Below are 16,003 nucleotides of genomic sequence, written 5' to 3'. Positions count from 1 at the left end.
AATTAAAATTAACTTATCCTCCTTCAGTATGTCCTTTACAGCCTGAAACATACAGTTTTTGAAATTTTTACATTTTAATATAAGCACTGTATAAATATAGTATAATATAAAAACTATGCCAAAGGTATAGAAATGACCAAGATACACAGCCACTGTTCTCCACTACCTCATAGTCCTTTGGGGGAAACAGACAGGCAAATGAGGTATTTATTGTACAGAGAGGTAAGTACTCTTAAGTATCGTGTGCCATAGAACCATGGAGAGTTTCCCTAAGCCAGTCTGAGAGAGTCAGTGAAAGCGTCTTTAAAAGTGTCTCATTATATCTAAAGTAGTTTATCTTATTTTTTTATGGTGTCACAATTTTTATTTTTTTAATTTTTTTTAACATCTTTATTGAAGTATAATTGCTTTACAATGGTGTGTTAGTTTCTGCTTTATAACAAAGTGAATCAGCTATACATATACATATATCCCCATATCTCCTCCATCTTGCGTCTCCTCCCATCCTCCCTATCCCACCCCTCCAGGTGGTCACAGAGCACCGAGCTGATCTCCCTATGCTATGTGGCTGCTTCCCACTAGATATCTGTTTTACATTTGGTAATGTATATATATCCATGCCACTCTCTCACTTTGTCCCAGCTTACCCTTCCACCGCCGCATGTCCTCAAGTCCATTCTCTATGTCTGCATCTTTATTCCTGTCCTGCCCCTAGGTTCTTCAGAACCTTTTTTTTTTTTTTTTAGATTCTGTATTTATGTGTTAGCATATGATATTTGTTTTTCTCTTTCTGACTTAACTTCACTCTGTATGATAGACTCTAGGTCCATCCACCTCACTACAAATAACTCAATTTTGTTTCTTTTTATGGCTGAGTAATATTCCATTGTATATATGTGCCACATCTTCTTTATCCATTCATCTGTCAGCGGACAATTAGGTTGCTTCCATGTCCTGTCTATTGTAAATAGAGCTGCAGTGAACATTGTGGTACATGACTCTTTTTGAATTATGGTTTTCTCAGGGTATATGCCCAGTAGTGGGATTGTTGGGTCATCTGGTAGTTCTATTTTTAGTTTTTTGAGGAACCTCCATACTGTTCTCCATAGTGGCTGTATCAATTTACATTCCCACCAACAGTGCAAGAGGGTTCCCTTTTCTCCATACACTCTCCAGCATTTATTGTTTGTAGACTTTCTGATGATGGCCATTCTGACTGGTGTAAGGTGATACCTCATTGTAGTTTCAATTTGCATTTCTCTGGTGATTAGTGATGTTGAGCATCCTTTCATGTTGTTTGTTGGCAGTCTGTATACCTTATTTGGAGAAATGTCTATTTAGGTCTTCTGCCTATTTTTGGATTGGGTTGATTTTTTTTTTTTTTTTTTTTGATATTGAGCTGCATGAGCTGCTTGTATATTTTGGAGATTAATCCTTTGTCAGTGGCTTTGTTTGCAAATATTTTCTCCCATTCTGAGCGTTGTCTTTTTGTCTTGTTTATGTTTTCTTTTGCTGTGCAAAAGCTTTTAAGTTTCATTAGGTCCCCTTTGTTTATTTTTGTTTTTATTTCCATTTCTCTAGGTGGTGGGTCAAAAAGGATCTTGCTGTGATTTATGTCATAGAGTGTTCTGCCTATGTTTTCCTCTAAGAGTTTTATAGTGTCTGGCCTTACACTTAGGTCTTTAATCTATTTTGAGTTTATTTTTGTGTATGGTGTTAGGGAGTGTTCTAATTTCATTCTTTTACATGGAGCTGTCCAGTTTTCCCAGCACCACCTATTGAAGAGGCTGTCTCTTCTCCATTGTATATTCTTTCCTCCTTTATCAAAAATAATGTGACCATATGTGCATGGGTTTATCTCTGGGCTTTCTATCCTGTTCCATTGATCTGTATTTCTGTTTTTGTGCCAGTACCATACTGTCTTGATTACTGTAGCTTTGTAGTTTAGTCTGAAGTCCAGGAGCCTGATTCCTCCAGCTCTGTTTTTCTTACTCAAGATTGCTTTGGCTGTTTGGGGTCTTTTGTGTTTCCATACAAATTGTGAAATTTTTTGTTCTGGTTCTGTGAAAAATGCCATTGGTAGTTTGATAGGGATTGCATTGAATCTGTAGATTGCTTTGGGTAGTATAGTCATTTTCACAATGTTGATTCTTCCAATCCAAGAACGTGGTATATCTCTCCATCTGTTTGTATCATCTTTAATTTCTTTCATCAGTGTCTTATAGTTTTCTGCATACAGTTCTTTTGTCTCCTTAGGTAGGTTTATTACTAGGTATTTTGTTCTTTTTGTTGCAGTGGTAAATGGGAGTGTTTCCTTAATTTCTCTTTCAGAATTTTCATCATGAGTGTATAGGAATGCAAGAGACTTCTGTGCATTAATTTTGTATCTTGCTACTTTGCCAAATTCATTGATTACTTCTGCTAGTTTTCTGGTAGCATCTTTAGGATTCTCTATGTATAGTATCATGTCATCTGCAAACAGTGTCAGTTTTACTTCTTCTTTTCTGATTTAGATTCCTTTTATTTCTTTTTCTTCTCTGATTGCTGTGGCTAAAACTTCCAAAACTATGTTGAGTAAGAGTGGTGAGAGTGGGCAACCTTGTCTTGTTCCTGATCTAGTGGAAATGGTTTCAGTTTTTCACCATTGAGAATGATGTTGGCTGTGGGTTTGTCATATATGGCCTTTATTATGTTGAGGTAAGTTCCCTGTATGCCTACTTTCTGGAGGGTTTTTATCATAAATGGGTGTTGAATTTCGTCAAAAGCTTTTTCTGCATCTATTGAGATGATCATATGGTTTTTCTCCTTCAGTTTGTAAATAGGTTTATCACATTGACTGGTTTGCATATATTGAAGAATCCTTGCATTCCTGGGATAAACCCCACTTGATCATGGTATATGATCCTTTTAATATGCTGTTGGATTCTGTTTGCTAGTATTTTGTTGAGGATTTTTGCATCTATGCTCATCAGTGATACTGGCCAGTAGTTTTCTTTTTTTGTGACATCTTTGTCTGGTTTGGTATCAGGGTGATGGTTTGGGAGTGTTCCTCCCTTTGCTATATTTTGGAAGAGTTTGAGAAGGATAGGTGTCAGCTCTTCTCTAAATGTTTGATAGAATTCTCCTGTGAAGCCATCTTGTCCTGGGCTTTTGTTTGTTGGAAGATTTTTAATCACAGTTTCAATTTTCAGTGTTTGTGTTGGTCTGTTTATATTTTCTATTTCTTCCTGGTTCAGCTTCAGAAGGTTGTGCTAAGAAGGTTTTCTAAGAATCTGTCCATTTCTTCCAGGTTTTCCATTTTATTGGCATAGAGTTGCTTGTAGTAATCTCTCATGATCCTTTTATTTCTGCAGTGTTAGTTGTTACTTCTCCTTTTTCATATCTAATTCTGTTGATTTGAGTCTTCTCCCTTTTTTTCTTGATGAGTCTGGCTAATGGTTTATCAATTTTGTTTATCTTCTCAAAGAACCTGCTTTTAGTTTTATTGATCTTTGCTATTGTTTCCTTCATTTCTTTTTCATTTATTTCTGATCTGATCTTTATGATTTCTTTCCTTCTGCTAACTTTGGGGTTTTCTTGTTCTTCTTTCTCTAATTGCTTTAGGTGTAAGGTTAGGTTGTTTATTTGAGATGTTTTTTGTTTCTTGAGGTAGGATTGTATTGCTAGAAACTTCCCTCTTAGAACTGCTTTTGCTGCATCCCATAGGTTTTGGGTCGTTGTGTTTTCATTGTCATTTGTTTTTAGGTATTTTTTGATTTCCTCTTTGATTAAAGCAGCTTATCTTTCAACTCATGAAAAGAATTGGGATTTTTGTTGTTTCTAAGTACTCTACTAAAACAAAAGGTGCCAAGTTCCCCTTTGCAATTCAGCTAACGGCACATTTTAAAATGCATTTTTTCTATGCCTATGGAAGAGGCCAAGGATCAGTAGCTTGTCCCATTAAAGCTCTCAGTTTTGTTGTAGGGTCAAGAATTAGTTGTCATTGGTTTTTGGTTGGTTGGTCAGAAATATTTAATAGAGAATAAAATGGAAATTTTATATTTAAAACATCTTTTGGAGTTTTTGTTAGCTCCTGGTGTGAAGTTGTTAGTTCAAAAAATGTATTAACTTTACCACTATTAAAAAACCTATGAAGAAAATTAATTATGCTAATGAAGCAAGGTGATGGATATTTGTTGTCAGTAGAAAAGTCATGGAGTATCAATAAATCTGTTTTGTGTGTATTTTTTCTTTAGAAAAAATTCTTTAATATTCTCAGTCTTCAACTTATTTTTTATGTAAGCTCAAAATTATGCTGACAATATAATTTCAAGGTGACATAAAATCATATGTAACATCCTGCACAGATTTAGCATTATGCCCACAAATAAATATGAACAGGTTATAGTATCAATATCATATCTTAAATGATTAATGACTTTTTCTCTTTCTATTCAGAGAGGTGAGATTAGGGCGGAATGGTGTAGAAGAAATCAAACGACATCTCTTCTTCAAAAATGATCAGTGGGCTTGGGAAACACTCCGAGACAGTAAGTTATTTTCTCTTGCACATTACAGTGACTGTTTGAAAGTAGTTGTGGTAAATAGTCTGTTGGAACTGCCTTCCTAACATATGTATATATCTGATGAAAATCCAGAGTATACAAATACTATATAAGTATTGTCCTAACCTAGTTAAAGAGAGAATATTTGATAATATTAGGAAAATTATACTGCTCCTTCTCTGATGTCCCATTCAATATATCAAGATGAAGTATTATGTACATGTAATGGAGTTGGGCTCAGCAGGCATAATGTGATATTTGATCTTTGTTGAATTGCTCTCTGTTTAGACTTTAGTATCTCTTTGTAGAGGAGGTCAATAATTAAGAGGTAATATTTCTTGTGAAAAAAAGTTATTCTCTTGTTTTTACTAAAACCTAAAATATAAGGAGGTTCTATCACAGTTTAATTTGTGTGAGGATATAAGAAATTATGGTATGCTTGATTCCATCAGACTTGCAGCTTGAAATCCAGAAATAAAAATTTGTAGTGTGCAAAAAGTTAATTTTCAGTCAGTTTAGAATATTCCCTATTTTAAAAAGAGTTAAAATTACGATGATTCACAGAAAACTTTGCTTAATGTAGCTGAATCAAAGTCATAATGGCACCAAAGGTTCCCACCATCTTTGTGTATTTGGGAGGCCAAGAATTCATCTTTCCTTTGCTGAAGTCTCAGGAATTGTTTCCCTTTTCACTTAGCAGAGAAAGGATAGTGTATACCAGCCCCTGTAGCAACAATTCCTGCTGTAGCAACAGCAATGATCATAATAAAATGAACTCAGCTGTTTTAGAAACAGATACAAATTAGGTATTCCTCTTAAGATCTGCCTATCTAGTTGAGATTGCGTGAGATGATTCCTTCAGGGGAGAAAAATCTTTCTAATTTTGAAGAAATAGATCATGTAGCGTTGCCTATATTAGTGAAGTATCCTTGTTAAATATTTTAAAAGAAACCATTATATGGCCTTCAGGTACAGTACATACATTCTACTAAGCTATAAAATTGACTAAGAAGGGAAAAGGGGAAATAAGGAATTCTGGAAATTAAGAAATTACACTGCTACAGAGAATGACAGTGAATGACCTGCTATCTGGAGAAGCTACAGGAGCAGGCTCACCATGGGAGAATTTATTAACAGTTAGTTATACACTGGAAAATAAGGAACTTCCTCTTCCTCATAAGTAAATGTGACATGGTTATTGTCTTCACATTTCAAGAGAAACTGTTGCAAGACAGAGATGAGTAGAGTGAGATGATGAATGTTTGCATTGAAAAATTATGTTTTTATTTGAGTTATGCTTTTAGTAAAGTTTCAGAAGGCTGAAAACATACAGATTTGATTGTAACTTGGGGAAAATTTAAAAGAGGACTGAAGAAAATACCGAGTATCTTTTCTGTCGCTTCTTTTTTCAGAGTAAAGCAATGAATAAACAACTACAGAATAACCATATGATAAATCATTCTAAAAAAGTAGGGAAGACATATGTGTTTTGAAAATTGATATTAATTAGGAGAGGAGGCAACCTAGTCAGCAAACATTATTGAACACCTACTATATACTGAGCAATACTCTATTTCAGACATTAGGAAAACAAACCAGCAAAAGTTCTTTACCTTGTGGAGCTCATAGTCTAGTGGAACTGTGGCATCCAAATCAGTGGCATTTTTGATATTGTTATACCTCCTTAATATAACTGTTTATGTTTATGGGAAAAGTAAGTAAAATGAATTAAGTCATTGATTTAAGTCAAATGAACTTTATATTTAAAGAATTTCTATAAATAGGTAGTTTTATTAGTAGTGTTGTTATCATTTCTGTATCTTTTTAAGATCTATATTGTTATCTATGGTTTTGCTACAGTCTACTTAGAGTTAACATACTTAAAATTTCGAGAGCTTTTTCTAATCCTGATAGCTCCTATTTTGTGCTTACTGTAAAAAAAGAAAGAAAAATCAAAGTCTGTAGAACTTATTGTTCTCTCCTTCCCTTTCCGTCTTCCTACCCTTCTTTACTTCCCACCCCTAAAATACCAAGAATACTTTTATTCTGAACTGACCTCTCTGACCTGCCAAGTTTTTAAAAATTATATAACAGTTATAATTCTTTTTAATATTTTTTGCCTCTTCAATTTTCTTTGGCAAAATTTCTTACTGTTTTGCAAATAATAGTTCTTTTGGTAGTTTTGCCACTTATATGTCTGCAAGTTATAATGGCAGTCTTCACCATCTGTTCCTTGGCTGTGTGGGAGCAGGGTACAAAATAGCTTGATTTTTTTGGCAGAATTTCCATGAGCTTCCTGGGCTTATTCACTCTTAATTTAGAGACACAAAGTACTAAGATTGTAAAATTACTTTTTCCATGCATTTGGGATAGAATTAAAGAAATGACAGGCGATTAAAGATAAAAGAAATGAAAAGACCTCAATAGCTTGCTAGAGGTTATACTGCTAGCAAATGACAATGTCAGGACTCAGGTTAAGTCTGTTTGACTCTAGCATCTTTGATCTTGTGAAATACCATGTATCATTTAAAGATTTCCACTATTCAGTATTATACAGACTAGAAACGTAGGGAACTGACACTTGTTGGCAGTTAAATTTTAGGAAAAACAAAATGATAACAATTATTACATATAATAACATTATTAATAGTACTGTGTTAAATATAATATATGGTTAGTTTAAAACACTTTGCCATTCATGATCTCACTTCAGCTAAGATATTACCATTACTTAATCCACCTTTAGCTGATGGGTGACACTTAAGATGGTAACAGTGATAACTGTCAGATCATCTGGTGAGTTTTCAGTTTAGTTAAAAACAAACACAATTAATTGTATGCATATATATACTAGTTTAGGTTCCGTGGTTCAACTGAGTCTGGTGTCCTCTCTTAGAATTTTACATTCTCATGAGAGAGATCATCAGTGTAGGCTTCATGGATAAAGAATTTAGGAGCTAGCCAGTTTTAGGGGCTTAGGAGTTCAGACTTCGTCAGCATTATATTGGGTTCTTTTTTAACAAATAAACTTTAAGAAAGATTATCTCTTTATTTTCATAAAAGATATATATCATAAAATTTACCATTTCATTTTTAAGTGCACAATTCAGTAGCATTAAGCACCTTCAGATTGCTGTGTAATCACACCACTATCCATCTCCAGAAGTTTTTCATCACCCCAAATTAAATCTCTGTAACACATTGAACCATAAGTCTCCATTCTCCCCTTACCCCAACCCCCCAGTAACCACTATTCTACTTTTTTTCTCTACGAATTTGACTGTTCTGGCTACCTTAAATAAGTAGATTCACACAATCTTTGTCTTTTTGAGATTGACATTTCACTTAGCATGCCTTCAAGGTTCATCCATGTCATAGTATGCATCAGAATTTCATTCCATTTTAAGGCTGAATAATATTCCATGTATGTATATACCACTTTTTTTTTAATCCATTCATCTATTGACTGATACTCAGAATGCTTGTCCTTTTAGCTATTGTGAGTAATGCTTCTCTGGTCATTGATATACAAATGTCTGTTGGAGTCATTGCTTTCCATTCTTTTGAGTTAATTTTTGTATATAGTGTAAGATAAGAGTCCAACTTCATTCTTTTGCATGTAGTTATCCAGTTTTCCCAGCACCATTTGTTGAAAAGACTGTCCTTTTTTCCTTAAATGGTCTTAGTACCCTTGTCAAAAAACATTTGACCATATAAATACAAGGGTTTATCTCTGAACTCTCAATTGTATTCCATTGATCTATATATGTCTGTCTTTATGCTACTGTTTTGATTGTGGTAGCTTTGTAGTAGGCCTTGAAATAAGAAAGTGTGACTTTTCTAACTTTGTTCGTCTTTTTCAAGATTGTTTTGATTACAGGCATACCTCACTTCATTGTGCTTTTACAGATATTGCAGTTTTTTGTAAATTGAAGGTTTGTGGCAACCTGTGTGGTCATATGATGGTCAGCATTTTTTAGCAATAAAATTAAGGTCTTAATTTTAAATTAAGGTCTTAATTTTAAATTAAGGTTTTAATTTTAATATTTTAAAAAAACATAATGCTATTGCACACTTAATAGGCTACAGTATAGTGTTAACATTTTTATGCACTGGGAAGCCAAAAAATTTGTGTGACTTGCTTTATTGCTCTATTTTCTTTTTTGCTGTGGTCTGGAACTGAACTCACAATATCTCCGATTTATGCCTGTACTTGGGATCCCTTGAGATTCCATATGAACTTTAGAATGGGTTTTTCCATTCCTACAAAAAAAGATAGTGGAATTTTTGTAACAATTACGTTGAATGTGTTTGGCTGCCTTTTATTTTCTTGCCTGTTTACTCTGATTATAACTTCCAGTACATTGTTGAATAGCAGTAGTGAAATTGGGCATCCTTCCTTGTCTTTTTCCTGATCATAGGGGGAAAGCTTTCAGTCTTTCCCCATTGTATATGATGTTGGCTATGGGTTTTTCATTAATGCCCTTTATTATGTTGAGGAAGTTCTCTTCTGTGCCTTGTTGACTGATTGTGTTATTTGAAATGATCATCTGGGTTTTTTTCCTTCATTCTATTGATGTGATGTATTACACTGATTGACTTTCTTGCAGTGGGCCACCCTGGAATATATCCCATTTGATCATAGTTTATAACCCTTTTAATATGCTGCTACATTCAATTTGCTAGTATTTTGTTGAAGATTTTTGCATCTGGGGATATTGGTTTGTGTTTTTTTTTTTTCTTGTGTGTTGGTTGGCTTTGGTGTCAGAGTAATTCTGGACTCATGGGCTGAATTAGGAAATGTTTTATCCTCTTCTGTTTTTTGGAAGATTGTGAGGATTGGCATTAATTCTTCTTTATATGTTCGGTAGAATTCAATTGTGAAATCATCTTGTCTTGGACTTTTTTCTTTGTTGGGACATTTTTTATTACTGATTAAATCTCTTACTGTAGGTTTATTCAAATTTTCTTTTTCAAATAAGTTTTGATAGTTTGTGTGTTTCTAGGAATTTGTCATTTCGTCTAGGTTATCTAATATGTTGGTGTACAATTGTTCATAGTTTTTAGTTTTATCCTTTTTATTTGTAGAAGGTTGGTAGTTATGTCCCCACTTTCATTTCTGATTTTAGTTATTCGTGTGTCTTCTCTTTTTTTCTTGGTTTAGTAAAAGATTTGCCAGTTTGATTGATCTTTTTAAAGAACCAATTATTTGTTAATATTCACTATTTATTTTCTATTATATATTTTGCTTACCTGAATTTTAATCTTTATTATTTCTTTCCTTCCTCTAGCTTTGGGCTTGGTTTGCTTTTCTTTTTTTAGTTTCTTAGGGTATCAGTCTGGGTTGTTGAATTGACATCTTTCTTTTTTTATAATATAGGCATTTACAACTAAAGTTTCCCCCTAAGTACTGCTTTCACTGAATCCCATGAGTTTTGGTATGTTGTTTTCATTTTCTTTCATCTCAGAGCATTTTCTCTAGTCTCTTTTTTGATTTCTTCCGTGACTTATTGTTTAATTTTCCACATACTTGTGAAACTTCTAATTTTCCTTCTATTATTGACTTCTTGTTTCATTCCATTGTGGTTGGAGAAAATACTTTGTAGAATTTCAGTCTCTTTAAATGTATTAAGTTGTCTTTTGAACTAGCATATAGTCTGTCCTGGAGAAGTCCCATGTGCACTTGAGAAAAATGTGTATTCTGCTGTTGGTCTTGGATTGTGCTTAGTATATCTGTTACATCTATTTGGTTTATGGTGTTTTTCAAGTCCTCTATTTTCTTGTTCATCTTCTGTTTAGATTTTTTGTCCACTATTGAAAGTGGATTATTGAGGACTCTATTAGAACTGTTTCTTTTATGTCATATATATATATATATATATATATATGGAGCTGTGTTGTTGTATGCATATATGTTTATCATTGTTGTATCTTCTTGATGAATTGACTGACCCTTTTATCAATATCATTAGTATGCAATGTCTTCACCTCACACTGGTCAGAATCGCTGTTGTCAGAAAAGTCTACAAATAACAAATGCTGGAGAGGGTGTGGAGAAAAAAGAACCCTCCTACACTGTTGATGGGAATGTAAATTGGTACAGCCACTATGAAGAACAGTATGGAGGTTCCTTAAAAAACTAAAAATAGAGCTACCATATGATCCCAGCAATCCCACTCCTGGGCATATATCCAGGGAAAACTCTAATTCAAAAAGATACATGCACCCCAGTGTTCATTGTAGCACTATTTACAGTAGCCAGGGCATGGAAGCAACCTAAGTGTCCATCAACAGATGAATGGATAAAGAAGATGTGGTGTATATATACAATGGAATATTACTCAGCCATAAAAAAGAATGAAATAATGCCTTTTGCAGCAACATGGATGGACCTAGAGATTATCATACTAAGTGAAGTAAGCCAGACAAAGACAAATATATGATATTGCTTATATGTAGAATCTAAAAATTAAAAATGATACAAATGAACATATATACAAAACAGAAATAAACCCACAGACATAGAAGACAAACTTATGGTTACCAAAGGGGAAAGATGGGGGAGGGATAAATTAGGAGTTTGGGATTAACATATATACACTACTGTATATAAAATAGATAACCAACAAGGACCTACTGTATAGCACAGGGAACTATATACTCAATATTTTGTAATAACCTATAATAGAAAAGAATCTGAAAAAGAATATATATATATATATATATATATATATATATATATATATATATATATAAAAACTGAATCACTTTGCTGTACACCTGAAACTAACACGACATTGTAAGTCAACTATACTTCAGTAAAAATATATGTATACAATGTCTTTATCTTAACCATTTTTGACTTAAAGTGTGTTTTGTCTGGTGTTAGTATAGCTACCTCAGCTCTTTTATCTGTAGAATATCTTTTTCCATCCTTTTAACCTGTTTATCTCTGTGGATCGAAAGTGAGTCTGTACAGCACATATAATTGGATCAATTTTTAATCCATTTTTCCAATCTTTACCTTTTAATCAATGAGTTTAATTCATTTAAATGTAAAGTGAATACTGTACAGAAAGACTTCTGTCATTGTCCTATTTGTTTTCTGTGTCTTATTTTTTCTTTTTGTTCCTCAATTCTTATATTATTGCCTTCTTTTGTTTAATAGATTACTTTTTCTGGTTTACTGTTTTGATTCCCCCTTCATTTCTTTTTTTGCATATTATTTAGTCATTTTCTTATAGAGACTACGCTGACCATTGCATTTAACACCCTAACTTGATACAATCTAGGTTGACCTGATACAGTTTACTGTCAGTAGCAATAAAAACTGCTCCTATGCAAATCCATTCCCTCACTTTAGTTGTTATTGTCACAAATTACACCTTTATATATTGTGTGCTTATTAACATAGATTTATAATTGTTTTGTGCATTTGTCTTTTAAATCATATGAGGGGAGGAGTAGAGTTACAAAACAACATTACAATAAAGTTGGGTTTTACATTTACCTATGTAGTTATCTTTACTGGTGTTCTTTATTTCTTCATAAGGCTTCAAGATAGTGTCTAGTATCCTTTCCTTTCAACCTGGAAGACTCCCTTTAAAAACATTTCTTATAGGACAGGTTTACTAGTAGCAAACTCTCAGCTTTTCTTTACCTGGGGATCTCTTCATTTCTTCTTCATTTCTGAAGAATAATTTTGCCAGTTATAGAATTCTTAGTTGAGAGTTGTTTTCTTTCAGCACTTTATTACTATTATTTTTTTGGCTGCGCTGCACAGTGTGTGGGATCCTAGTTCCCCGACCAGGGATTGAACCCATGCCCCCCTCAGTGGAAGCATGAAACCTTAACCACTGGACTGCCAGGGAATTCCCTCAGCACTTTAAATGTCATTCCACTACGTTCTGGCCTTAAAGGTTTCTGCTTAGAAACTGGCTGTTACTCTTATTGAGTATCCCTTGTATGTGATGAGTTGGTTCTCTGTTGTTGCTTTCAATATTCTCTCTGTCTTTGTCTTTTGAAAGTTTATTATAATGTGTCCTAGTGTGGATCTGAGTTCTTACTTGGAGTTTATTGAGCTTCTTGGATGTATAGATATATATATTCCGTTAAATTTGGTCATTTTCAGCGATTATTTCTTTAAATATTCTTTCTGCCCCTTTCTATCCTTTCCTGGAACTCCTGTAATGTGTATGTTGGTCTACTTTATGGTGTCCCAGAAGCCCTTTAGGTTCCATTCACTTCTTCTTTCTGTTCCTCATACTTGATAATTTCAGTTGTCCTATCTTTGAATTCGCCGGTTCTTCTGCCTGCTCAAATCTGTTGTTGAACCTCTCTAGCGCATTTTTAGTTTCAGCTTTTGTACGTTTCAGTGCCAGAATTTACATTTGGTTCTTTTTTCTGTCTTTTTATTAATATATTCTATTTGTTAAGGTATCATACTCCTGGTTTCCTTTAGCTGTTTGAGCACGTTTAAGACATTAAAGTCTTTGTTTTGTAAAACCAATGTCTGGGTTTCCCCAGTGAGGTTTTCTGTTGTTTTCTTTATTCCCTGTAAGTGGGCCATACTTTTCCTGTTTTTTTTTTTTTACATGCTTTGTAATTTTTTGTTGTGAACTGGACATATTGAACACACTAATGTTGTAACTCTGGAAATCAGAATTCCCTCCTTGTCGAGTTTGCAAGCAACAGCTTGTTGTGAGCTCCAGTCATCTGTTTGTTTAGTGACTTTTTGGAACTATTCTTATGAAGTCTGTATTCCTTGTGTGTGTTCATTTAAGTCCCCTTTCCATTATCTCAGCAGTCAGCCAGTGACGAACATCTCCTTAAATGCCACAATTTAGCATCCTCTTTCTTCATTGAACGTTTCCTTGCTTGTTGTAAGTTTTTTCTTAGATTTCAGAGTTCTAAAAATGTTGTTCCTGATAGTTTTGTGAGCTTAATGGTTAGTTACTTCAATGGAAGGGCAGCTTCTTAGAGCTCCCTCTTCTGCCATTTTTGGAGACATCAGTTGGATTCTTTTTTATGGAACATGATTCCTATATTACCAGTTATTTATTGAAAGGTAGATTTTTTATAAATGGAACACTCTATATATTGATGGTAATTCAGTAAAGCTAAATTTATCCTTCTTTATTTATTAGTTCTGGCATGATTATATGATATTATGTAAAGCCTAAACATCTTAATTTAGAAGCAGAAATAATTACTTTTATAATTCTCCCAGGATTTCCCATACTTGTATCCCATACTTGTCTCATTTTAAAACTACTCTAAGATGGTATGTCATCTATAAACAGACTAGGTCCATCTGAAACAGCAAGAGAAAATGCACCAAAACTTGCCCTGCTTCCTTTTAAAATCTATCTTATATGATTAATTTTAAAGCAGGATTTCTCAGCCTCAACACTAGACCAGAGAAGTCTTTCTTGTATCTGTTGTCCTGAACATTGTAGGATGTTTAGCAGTATCCCTGGTCTCTACCCACCAGATGTCAGTAGCATCCCTCCCCCAGTTATGACAACAAAAAAATGTACCCAGACATTTCTGACATATTCAGACATTGCTGAATATCCCCGAGGGGCCAAAACTGTCCCTGATTGAGAACCACTGTTTTAAGGTAAAATTTGTGCCAAGACCATGTACTTCACAAGGAGCGACAACCCTTTTTTCCCCTCATTTTACAAATTAGTCAATTAAGATCAGGAAGCTAGAATCATCTAGTTGGGCAGTTTTCTTGGCCATTAAGGAAAGAAAATGGTGGAAAAGCTCTTTTCTCATTCACTGTTAGTACTGCAGCTTCTTTTGGTTAAATGTGTTGTTTCATTTCCAAATTTATCTGATAGTTCACTGTATCTGAGATGCACAACAATAGTTATTTCTTGCCTGGAATACCCAGACGATTCAATAGAACCGTGATTCCTTTATATAAGAAATTAAGATTGTAAAATCAGGTCAGTTAGTTTTTGTTTGTTTACTCTTCTTTATCTTTTTCTCTAAAGGAACACGAGATGATTGTATCAAAAATAATTATTGAATATTTTGATGATAAAATTTCAGTGATGTTTTATTATACTCCTGTATCTTTAAAAGACTTTTTTCCTGAAAATTATTTTTAGGTGTACTTTCTTTAGCATATTTAAGCTCCAAAAGAAGATATTAGTAGTACTAGTTTCATATAGTATTTTCTTCTGTGTCATGAAGATTTTCATTGCCACATACAGCTTTATGTTATTAAGTATGTGTGGGTCTTGCTCCCCATCAAGTTGAAAACTCGAAGATTCTGTGTTAAGGTTTTATATCCCTGCTCTCTTTTCCCAATAGCCATTTCATAAATAGTTCACTGAGTTTCCCCTTAATCACTTAATTCAGGGAAGGTAACTAGTCTGAAAATATAATTCAAAATACTTTGCTCCAATTCAGTATTTTATAATAACCTATAATGGAAAGGAATCAGAAAAAACCAAAAATACACGTCTATATACATATATATGTGTATACACATACATATAACTGAATCACTTAGCTATACACCTGAAACGAACACAGTATTGTAAATCAACTTCAATTAAAAAAAATACTTTGCTCTTATAGAGATATTGAGTCGGGGGGAGGGGAATACTGATCATCTAGATTCTAGATGAGTAAACATATTTCAGTAACAAATTATTATACCCAGGACCACTAAGAAGTAACTTTGATTTCTAGTTTGCTGTAGAACAGATTAACGAGCAAAATACTGCATTTGAAACTAATCATCTTTGAGTACGATTTGTCATGCTATAGTTTCTGGAAAGTCTTTTCTGTAGTCCTAACTGCTTTTGCACATCTTATACTACAATGTATTTTAAAACAAACCTTAATAATACTTGACTTGTAATATTCAAATTAAACTGGAGGTATAGATGAAAATTATAGGTGACTTTGAAGATAATTGGTTCACGAATTACATAATTAATGATCAATACCTGTTGATTAATAATCCTAATAAAGTTTACTGTAATAGGGTTCAACCCATTTGGAATTTGTGGTTCACAAGTTATTTGTATGTAGGAAGTCATTAGTAGTTGGTACAGAATCATTGCTTCAATTTTGTTTCTGTTTTTAGCTGTAGCGCCAGTTGTACCTGATTTAAGTAGTGACATTGACACAAGTAACTTTGATGACTTGGAAGAAGATAAAGGAGATGAAGAAACATTCCCTATACCTAAAGCTTTTGTTGGCAATCAACTACCCTTTGTAGGATTTACATATTATAGCAATCGTAGGTAAGTATGCTACACATTGATATTTGGGGTAGGTACTGACTTTGTTGTAGTCATGTTATTTTCTTAGGGATATCTAAAAATCACTTTAAGAACATTTAAAGTAGATTTGGGCTTCCCTGGTGGCGCAGTGGTTGAGTCCACCTGCCGATGCAGGGGACATGGGTTCGTGCCCCGGTCCGGGAAGATCCC

At 33.8% G+C, this 16,003-nt stretch overlaps 1 protein-coding gene across 1 annotated transcript in view; it reads left to right on the top strand.

The window, feature by feature from the left end:
* ROCK1 (Rho associated coiled-coil containing protein kinase 1) overlaps positions 1-16,003 on the top strand; it is a gene marked incomplete at both ends in the record, with an annotated part of 149,455 nt that overhangs the window by 68,163 nt on the left and 65,289 nt on the right. Inside the window, 2 exons of the mRNA XM_079718169.1 lie at positions 4,438-4,529; positions 15,655-15,814. Coding sequence (XP_079574295.1) covers positions 4,438-4,529; positions 15,655-15,814 — 252 coding nt within the window. The remainder of the gene's footprint in view (positions 1-4,437; positions 4,530-15,654; positions 15,815-16,003) is intronic.

The sequence above is a fragment of the Hyperoodon ampullatus genome, assembly GCF_949752795.1.
Source record: "Hyperoodon ampullatus genome assembly, chromosome: 13".
Lineage (NCBI taxonomy): Eukaryota > Metazoa > Chordata > Mammalia > Artiodactyla > Ziphiidae > Hyperoodon > Hyperoodon ampullatus.
This window is presented reverse-complemented; position numbering and strand designations above follow the sequence as displayed.